The following is a 9,969-nucleotide window of genomic DNA, read 5'->3' as shown; positions in this document are numbered from 1 at the left end:
AAACAGTACATGAAGTTTCTGTCTTAGACTGATTAAATACAATCTTTAAAAAAAGGTTTTGTTCAAGTTATATGTTTTTGTTAAAATAAATGCACATCTCTTGCAGATCCACTCTAAAGTAGCACTGGGTGATTTGACTAAAAAATCATATCTCAATATGCTTTGGAGAAATGATGATTAGCAATACAACATAACAATTTCATATAGAACATATATTTTAAGTGTCTGTATTTATTTCTAATATATATACATATATGTGCAAGAAGGTGTAATGTTCAAGTTGATAAACGTTTTCTTTTCTATTTTAACTCATTATAATCTGTCCCTGGTGAACTGTATGCCCATGCTGATCACCAGCTCTTTAGACAGACAATACATTTCACAGTTTAATTCTATTTTCTATTCTTTGTCAATCCATTCAAGTATTCTTCTTTGAGTTTATTGTAAAATCATTAGTTTATTCTTGATTTTTAGACTAGCTTCATGTGACCTTGATGTAAAGACGTGTGGAAATCTGGAATCAGTTTTAAACCTGGAAAACTCCACCCTGAAAGAGCTGGACCTCAGTAACAACAACCTGCAGGATTCAGGAGTGGAGCTGCTCTCTGCTGGACTGAAGAGTTCACAATGTAAACTGCAGATTCTCAGGTCAGTGTTTCAGGTTATCACAGAGCAAAATAACAAACAAGACAACAAATAAAACCGTAATTAATTAAAGAAACTAAATTACACAGAAGGATGTGCAAGGTTAGTCTGAACAGGCTATACTTTCCAGGTTGGCAAAGGAGAGGAGCCCTAAACAACTCTCCCTGCTCAGACTTTTCCATGCCCTTTAATTTGTCATGATACTGCATCTACAGACTAAATACAAAAAGAGTAATTGTACTCTTTCATGCTCATTTCCTTTTTTCTTTTAACTTTTATGTATGTGTGTATGTATGATAGGAAATGTAAAATGTCCACATCAAAAAAAGACATACAACATAGTTCATACATGAGCTAAAAGCACCACATATATGTTATTACTTGCAGAAAAAAATGAATAAAAGAAAGAAGCTAGGTCCAGCATTCTCTGTGGTAAAGCACAGCACACACTCAGGTTTACCGCACTCTCAGCATAGCTATACACGTAAAAGGGCAGTGCACCTTTTGTAAGAAGCTCTTAAAGGAACAGTGTACATATTACTGAATACTGGCGATTACATATTTCCACCAGGCCATTTAAATTGTAATAAGGTCTTTTCCCCATTGTAAGCATGTGTGCAATAACATACACTTCCTGAGTCCATTCCACTTCACCATGCATTCTTTATTCCAGCGGCCCACGTTAGCTTCATCTCCCCTCAAAAATACAAGTATATAATAGTATTTTAAATGACACCATTAATAATTGCATTTTACATTTCTTACATTCATTCTTTTATTTACATTTAAATATCCACTATAAAAACTTGTCTTAAGAAGAACAAATGTAATTGCAGTTAATGTTGTCATGATTAATCTGATTAGATTTCTTAATCAATTGACACCACTAGAAAAAAATATTAAATGTGGCATGTACAAAAGTAACAGCATAATACATGTTACATTTAGGAAATCACTAAAATGTGTTATTTAAACATTGAAGTCATTGTAAAATCATTTGTGTTTGTGTTTATTCTTACATTTTCAGATTAGCTTTGTGTAATATAGGAAGAAAGACGTGTGAAAATCTGGAATCAGTTTTAAACGTGGAAAACTCCTCCCTGAAAGAGCTGGACCTCAGTAACAATGACCTGCAGGATTCAGGAGTGGAGCTGCTCTCTGCTGGACTGGAGAGTTCACAATGTAAACTGCAGATTCTCAGGTCAGTGTTTCTGTGATTGTTCATTTGAAATTATTTTGGCTGTCAGCATTAAATCATTAACATACTCTGTTAAGTTGGAATCAGTAACGCGCTACAATTTTTTTTAACCCAAGTTTGACCCCAACTTCTGCCGTAATCTGCTCCGCCTCCACCCAACATGCAGATTTCTTTTGTGGTTAAACACTTTAATGCGGTGTCCAGCTGTAACAATCTGGTTCAGACTTCCAGCTCAGAGCTTTGTTGCTCTCTCTCCATCTCTCTGTTTGTTTTTGTCTCTCTCCATTTGTTTCTCTCTCTCTCTCTCTCTCTCCGTTTGTGCCAAAAGTTTTACACAAAAAAATAAAATCCGCAATCAAAATGTTAGGAATCAAAAGCAAAAATTGTATGTTGCAAATTCAAAAGAGAAAAAATATATAGCAAATATGTCTTTTTAATTATACTTGGTTACTTTGTTTCAGTTTGGATTTTGCCAGTCTTTGCTTTCATTTTTGTGTTTTTGTGAATTTTTTGTGGAGTTTTTTGGATTTTTCTGTTAAAGACTTTTGCTTCTGGAATCTCTCCTTTGCTTCTGCTTTAGTCTTTTTTCTGAGTTTTGGCACACTTTTCACAGGTGGGCGGGGCTTAGAAGAAGGCGTTCCCCTTGAACCTCCATTGGTCAGCTGGTTCTGGACTGACCACTGAGACTGACCACGCCCACCCCGTTAATTTCAAGCGTCCTTCCAAACACGGAGAGCAAAAAGCTTCCAGTGCACAGCAGCAGCAGCAGATTGTGTTTACAATTAAATTTTATTCAAATGTTCTGTTTAATGTTATATTATGTTATATTATTCTCTGTTTCACTCCATTAAAAAGCTCACATTAGCGTGCTAAATTTTCATGCACAAAGTAGGTAACTAGCTAACTGACTAGCTCAATGACTAGGTATCTCACTAGCTCACTGAGTAGGTAACTCACTAGTTCACTGACTAGGTAATTAGCTAACTCACTAGCTTACTGGCTAATTAACTCACTAGTTCAGTGAAGAGGTAACTATCTAATTCACTAGCTCACTGACTATGTAACTATCATACTTTGTGCATGAATATTTAGCACATCTCGCTAATGTGAGCTTTTTAATGGAGTGAAACAGAGAATAATATAACATTGAACAGAATGTTTGTATGAAAATTAATTGTTAAAGTATCTGCTGCTGCTGTGCACTGGAAGCTGTTCGCTGTAAAGGATAATAACTGTAAAGGATAATAAAATAACCAAGTATATTTAAACATATATATTTGCTATATATTTTTCTCTTTTGAATTTGTAACATACAATTTTTGATTTTGATTCCTAACATTTTATTTTTTGCCCGCCACCCCTCTTCGGAGAACCAATAAGACTTTATTCTTATTAATACAAACCTCTGATAACTGAGGTCACTGTGCAGAGGGAGGACATAACGATGTGTATATATACAAATTAAACCAAATAGAAAACAATATATAGGAGAAGAGAAGAGAGATATAAAAAAACACAAAAGAAGAAGTTGTGCCCTTGGAAAAAAAAAGAAAAAAAGTTATTATAATATATATAAAATATATAAAAATTATTATAGTATGGCTTCCTATATTTTTCCATTTATCCATCCCTAACATAATAACACACAGAATAACAAAAAAATAAGTAAGTAAATAAAAATATGTTGAATGTGTTATGTGACTGTGTGCATGTGTGTGTGTGTGTGTGTGTAGGAACATTCATGTAGTGTTGATATATGGATGATGTGGTTATAGATACAGGGGTGATACCGTTCCGGTGCCGCACCAGAAATCTGGCGTAGCGTGGCTCTGAAAAGGAAAAAAAACAAAAAAAACCTCTGCTCAACAATAAGTGAGCTCCGCGATACAGTTAAAAAGATCCTCGTGTTACAAGATTGGGGTTCAGGTGCCTTTAAAAAATGTATGTGAAGCGCACTATATTTTGTTTAGATCAGTTTGGCGGAGGCAGCGGCAGTGTGTGATTAGGAGCAAATTAGGGTTAGGTGGCTGCTGCTTTCTCCGCCTCGTGTTAGGTGAGTTAACATCCACGGCTCTCCCCTCTGTTCTCTGAATGCTAGCTACGTTTATGTTTGAGTGCTTAGAACTGCTAATAAATGAAAGAAGTGCTTGGGAACTCACCCTGGACTCCTGTGACTTGCTTTGAAAGAAAACCAAGTGAAGTAAAAGTGGGTATCAACCTAGAGCAGTTATCTCTAGCCCAAAGAACTACAAGTTCCACTGGTTCCCGTCCACGGCCGGGAGAAACAACTGCCAGGAGAAAAAAGGTGACACGCGTGACAGTAGGTGAGTTCCGCGGTACAGTTAAAAAGCTCCGCGCGACAGTAGGTGAACTCCACGGTACAGTTAAAAAGCTCTGCGCGACAGTAGGTGAACTCCGCGGTACAGTTAAAAAGCTCCGAGCGACAGTAGTTGAACTCCGCGGTACAGTTAAAAACCTTGTGGCTCAGGAGGTCGCAGGTTCGAACCCCCACTCATGCAGCTTTGCCATCAAGCTGTCGGTGCTCAGAAGGAGCAAAATTGGCTCTGCTCCCTCTGGGTGGGTAGATGGTGCTCTCTCCCCACATCACTCCAAGGGTGATGTCTGTAGCACAGGGCATCTGTGAGCTGATGTACCGGAGCCGAGCCGCTGCGCTTTCCTTCAAGCGCACTGTGATGCTGCTTGGCAATGCTGCATCAGCAGCAGCTCGAAAAGAAGCGGTGGCTGACTTCACATGTATCGGAGGAAGCATGTGTTAGTCTTCACCCTCCTGGTGTGTTGGGGCATCACTAGGGATAGGGGGAGTCCTAATGAGTGGGTTGGGTAATTGGCCGTGTAAATTGGAGAGAAAATGGGAAAAAAAACCTTGTGGCTGTGTTACATTGATGAGTGTTTTCCAGTTTTAAGAAATGAATTCAGGATTAGTTAACCATGCTAGAAATTCTTCATTCATTATTGTGGCACTGTCACTATGTTGCAAAAAGATTTAATACAGTAAGGAACCTAAGTTTATTGTTTTAAACAAATGTTCTATTTGTCCTTTCACTAATAGTTACTGTGCACATTTTAATGTTTTATTTTATAGTTACGGCTGGTAAACAGAGGCGTCTCCGCTTTCCGACGCTGCAGGTCAGCAGGCAGTAGGCTTTCTAATCGCGATGTCTTCAGAATTTGCAAAAATTAAAATAAATGATTCTCAGAGCTTCATTCGAGCTTCCACAGCAGTAGAATTTAGATTATCAGCCCGAGTCTGACCCGATTCCCGACCTGTACTCACACATGCGCTCCTCCACTTCGCATTACGCACTTGTCTTACAGAGCTTTGTGTAGCTAAATAGCCAACAAAATGGAGCCCTCTGAAGCTAAATTTGGTCCAATGCAAGGACAGTCAGTGGTATGGAGCTAATACAAGTTAATTGTTGATAGAAACAACACGTTCGTAGAGTTAAGTGCAGAGTGCTATACGGTTAAAATAAAGGCTATAAAATAAGGCTATATGCTTAAAATAAAATAAAAAATCTTTTGTTCTGAAAGTATTTTATATTCTTATATATTGTTAATTATATATTTATAAATTATAATAATTATTAAGTTATTAAAAATAAATTAATTATAAATTATTGTTATTGTTATTTTGGTTTAATGAGTGTGCTGGGAACAGCCATTTTTTGTGTTTTTGCCCAGGCTATTTGCTAAATATTAAAATGTTCGTTTGTTAAGAAAGTAATTTATATTCCTGAACCATGTTAAATGATATTAGATTAGAGGAAGGTCATTCAGATATCATTTTTGTGGATCATTTCGCATTGTTGGTGTTTTAATCTTTTGGAAATCTGTTCTTAATACAGTTTATTTTTTTAAATAATAGGTCTTCTTCAACATCATTCTGAACAGATTTTGCTCATTTAAACTGTTTTAATTGGGTCGTCGGGTCGGGCTCGTGCATATTCATTCCTCATGTTTACAAAAAAAAACACTGCATAAAATTACTTTTATGGTGTTCCAGTTCTTGTATTCTTCCTCTTAGTGCTTCCTTCTCATTTGCATTTCTAACTGCATACGCTGGTATTCGTTTTTACAGCTAGAATCGAACATGGACAGTTTCCATACCAAGATGGAAATGATCTGTGTTTTCGTGAATAACACTGTAGACATAAGGCAAAAATAAAAAAACATTATCTAAAATATGACAATAAGGTCATACACAGACTATAAAAATGTTTGAATAATGTGTCAACATTTACGCCTACGTGCTGTATGTTGTGCCCCCCCCCCCCTTGGAACAGGAAAAAAAAGTAGATTTATAATGGATGTGTGTAGGTTTTCTGTTAAAGACTGATGGAGTCACTGATGTAGGAGGTTGTTTAATGCTGACCAGGTTTTTATGTGTTCATGAGTTCTGAGAGATGCAGATATTTTTTCCATTTCTATGTGTTCTGTGAGTTAGTTTTCCCATTGACTGATGGTGATTTTTGTCCTTGATTTCCAGTTTGTGAGAATTGTTTTTTTGGCGATGGTTAGCACCACCAAAAGTGCTCTGCTTTCCTCCTGGTTTAGGTTTGTGGTTCATGTGTTAAGCAGGCAGAGTGATGGGGATGGAGAGATTGGCTGTTTAAATAGTGGAGTTAGCCGAGTTATAACAAGCTGCCAGAAGTGTTTGATTGGTGGGCAGTACCATAGAGCATGTATGTATTTGTCTGGAGTGTTTAGTGAGCAGTGTATGCAGATTTCTGAATCTACTAGTCCCATTTTATGTAACTTTTGCTTCGTGTAGTGTACCCTGTGAATTACTTTATATTGTATAAGGTGGAGGTTAGTATTGTTAGTCATGGTGAATGTGTTTTCCATAATGTTTCTCCAGAAATCAGCATTGGGGGTAATTAAGATATCTTCTTCCCATTTTTTTATTGGGATAGCGACTGTTTGGTCTAATTTGAATAAAAGCCTATATATTTTTGATAGAATTTTGTCTAAGGAAGAGATATTAAAGAATTCTGAAATTGGTGGGCTAAGTTCTAGTAATGCGTAATCTTTGATTTTTGAGTTTAACATAGATCTAAGTTGGAGATATTCCAAAAACTTGTTCCTCTCAATGCTATATTTCTGGCTTAGATGTGAGAAAGTAGCCGAGTTATTGTTGTGTAGAACGTGGTGTAAATGTGTAATACCTTTTTCTTTCCATTTTTGTAGTTTTGGGTTTTTTTGGTTGCAGGAAGTCGGGGTTGTGCCATATGGGTGAGTATTTAATGGGTGCACGTCTAGTGTTTGTGTTCTTGTGAATTTTCCACCAAGCTGTCAGAGTCGTAGATATAATTGGATTTTTGAAACAAGGGTGGCGATTGATTGTTGTGCTAATAAATGGTAAGTCTGAGATTTGTATTTCATTAATTGATGTTTGTTCTACTTTTCTCCATATTTCATCAGTTTGATTTGGTTTTATCCATTTAATAATGTACTTTAATTGGTTTGCAGAGAGGTATTGTTGGAAATTTGGAGCTTCTAGGCCTCCCTGAGTTCTTTGTTTTTGTAATGTGGTTAATTTGATTCTGGGTGGTTGTGGTTGTGAGTATGGGACACAATGAGTGATTGAACTGCTGTGTCTGATAAGTTCATGTTAAATGGTAGAACGGTGGATTTAGACCAGTTAATGGAATAATCTGAGATTTTAGAGAATGTTTTAATTATTTGTGTAGAAATAGTAGAATATCATCTGCATAAAGGCTGATTTTTTGTTCGGTAGTGTGGGTATGGATACCTTTTGATATTTGGGCATTGTTGTATAGCTGCTGCTAATGGTTCTATGAAAATAGAGAACAGCAGAGGAGAGAGTGGGCATCCTTGCCTAGTTCCTCTGTGCAGTGTGAAATTCTGTGATATTAGTCCGTTAGTATTTACTGTGGCTTTGTGTCACCTTTCTTCTCCTGGCAGTTGTTTCTCCCGGCCGTAGACGGGAACCAGTGGAACCCGCAGTTCCTTGGGCTAGAGTCAACTGCTCTAGGGTGATACCCACTTTAACCGCACTCGGTTTCTTTCAGGAAGAGTCACAGGAGTCTAGGGTGAGTTCCCAAGCGCTTCTCTCATTTATTAACAGTTCCAAACACTCCAAAAGAAAGGTAGCTAGCATTCAGAGAACAGAGGGGAGAGCCGTAGATGTAACTGGTCTAACACGAGGCGGAGAGAGAGAGAGAGACGAAGCAGCAGCCACCTAACCCTAATTTTCTCCTCAACACACCCTGCCGCTGCCTCCGCCAAACTGATCTAAACAGAATATAGTGCGCTTAACATACATTGCTTAAAGGGACATGAACCCAAATCTGGTAACATTTGGGTGAAGTGTAGAGAGTTTTAATCCAATCTATAAATGATTCTCCAAAACCTAGTTAATGTAGTGTAGTGAAAAGGAATTTCCAATTAACCTTATCGAAAGCCTTCTCTGCATCTAAAGTGACTATTGCAGTTTTTGACTTATGGACTGTTGTGTGATGTATCAGATTGAGTAGTCTTCTGCGGGAAAGCCATCTGGTCCTGGTGCTTTGTTATTAGGCATCTTACGGAGGGCTTTATGGAGTTCTTCTGATGTTATTGGCTTTTCTAATATGCTTTTTTGTTCTTCAGTTAGTTTGGGTAGGTGTATATTATTGAGGAAAGTGGGAATATCTATTGGGTCTGGATCGTGTTCTGGTGACAATAGATTTTTATAGAATTTCCCAAATACTTGATTAATTTTATTTCATGTTTGGCTGATTAGTCCGGTCTCATATTTGATTGATGGGATTGTTGTTTTTTTCTTTATGTTTTACTTGGTTAGCTAAGAATTTACCAGATTTGTTGTTGTGATTAAATTGTTTATATCTTAGTCGTTGCATTAAAACTTTAGTCCTCTTTTTATAAGTTCATTATACTGTGATTCACATTCTTTTAACTCTTTTTTTTAATTTTATCTGATGTTTTTTTTTTATCATTTCATTTGACAATTCCCTGATGTTGTAGATTAGACTCATTTTCTGTATTTTTCTTCTTCTTACAGGAAGAGTAAGAGATGATTTTGCCTCTTAGTACTGCTTTCCCAGTTTCCCATAGTATTGTTGGTGTGGTTTCTGGAGCATCATTTATTTCTAGGAAAGATGTCCATTCTTTTTAATGTAGCTGTCAAATTCTGGGTCTGTAAGTAACGAGGTATGTATTGTGTGCCATAGTTAATCTGTCTATACATGGGTCAATGATTGAATTAAAGTCACCTCCAATTATAATTGTGGAATCTGATATATTGTTTATATGGTTGAAAAACTCATGAAAGAAAGATGGGTTATAAATGTTGGGGCCATAAAAACTTGCTATTGTTAAGGGTGTGTTGCTGATGTTGATGTTAATTATGATGTATCTACCTGTGTCTGATATAGTGGTGTTATGTGTGAAGGGGATTTTTTGGTTTATTAGTATTGATACTCCTCTTTGTTTGGAGTTATAGTAGGCTGAGAATATATGGGTGAATTGTGGTGATCTGAGCTTATGATGATTTGTTTCTGATAGATGTGTTTCTTGTAGTAAACAAATGTCTGCCTTTAGTGAAGTGAGATGGTTTAGTACCTTGACTTGCTTAATCTGTGTCCCGATACCACGTATGTTCTAGTTTATAAATTTAAGTGCAGACATGTTGTGATGTACGGATTAATAATGTTTATCAATTATATGATATGAATGTGCAGATGTTTGAGGATATTTTCTGGTGTTTGGGGGATGGAGTATAAACAAAAATGCATTTTTCGGATCTGGGATATATAGTAGTAATAAAATAGAGGTTGGTGCAAGAGATACAGAAAGGAGTGATTAAATGCAAACAAAGTAGAAGAGACATAACATAAGATAAAAAGTGTTGGATTTGGTGTGACATACATGTTATCACATTGAGACGTTGCATGCATTAAGTTATTCCTAAGTGGTTTCTTGTGATTTTTATGGGATTTTGTGAACGGATTAATGTGCGTGCATTAGTATATTTGCGGGTGCGTGTGTATTTGTGCGTAATGGATGGATGGATGGATGAGGTGGCATGAGGAATTTTAATAAACAAGTAAATATTAACAAAATAAAAAATATAGAATCATAAA

At 36.7% G+C, this 9,969-nt stretch overlaps 4 protein-coding genes across 31 annotated transcripts in view; 3 read left to right on the top strand and 1 right to left on the bottom strand.

Moving 5' to 3' along the window:
- LOC125801188 (general transcription factor II-I repeat domain-containing protein 2A-like) overlaps positions 1-9,969 on the top strand; it is a 173,610-nt gene that overhangs the window by 39,019 nt on the left and 124,622 nt on the right. The window lies entirely within an intron of this gene.
- LOC125801198 (zinc finger protein 585A-like) overlaps positions 1-9,969 on the bottom strand; it is a 171,059-nt gene that overhangs the window by 49,504 nt on the left and 111,586 nt on the right. The gene's annotated exons all lie outside the window — the stretch shown is intronic.
- Positions 1-9,969, top strand: part of LOC125801238 (uncharacterized) — a 151,099-nt gene that overhangs the window by 77,528 nt on the left and 63,602 nt on the right. The gene's annotated exons all lie outside the window — the stretch shown is intronic.
- Positions 1-9,969, top strand: part of LOC111188496 (NACHT, LRR and PYD domains-containing protein 12) — a 233,180-nt gene that overhangs the window by 211,299 nt on the left and 11,912 nt on the right. For 19 of the 28 annotated variants that reach the window (XM_049476957.1, XM_049476952.1, XM_049476951.1 and 16 more), the window contains one exon: positions 1,673-1,846. The exons of 7 other annotated variants lie outside the window; for them this stretch is intronic. In XM_049476957.1, the coding sequence (XP_049332914.1) occupies positions 1,673-1,846 (174 nt within the window). Of the gene's footprint in view, positions 1-474; positions 649-1,672; positions 1,847-9,969 lie in introns of all 28 variants that reach the window. 2 more of the 28 variants (XM_049476959.1, XM_049476955.1) reach the window with 1 other exon arrangement.

This window comes from Astyanax mexicanus, chromosome 4 (genome assembly GCF_023375975.1).
Source record: "Astyanax mexicanus isolate ESR-SI-001 chromosome 4, AstMex3_surface, whole genome shotgun sequence".
Taxonomy (NCBI): domain Eukaryota; kingdom Metazoa; phylum Chordata; class Actinopteri; order Characiformes; family Acestrorhamphidae; genus Astyanax; species Astyanax mexicanus.
Note: the sequence above shows the minus strand (reverse complement) of the source record. Positions and strands in the feature narration are given on the sequence as shown.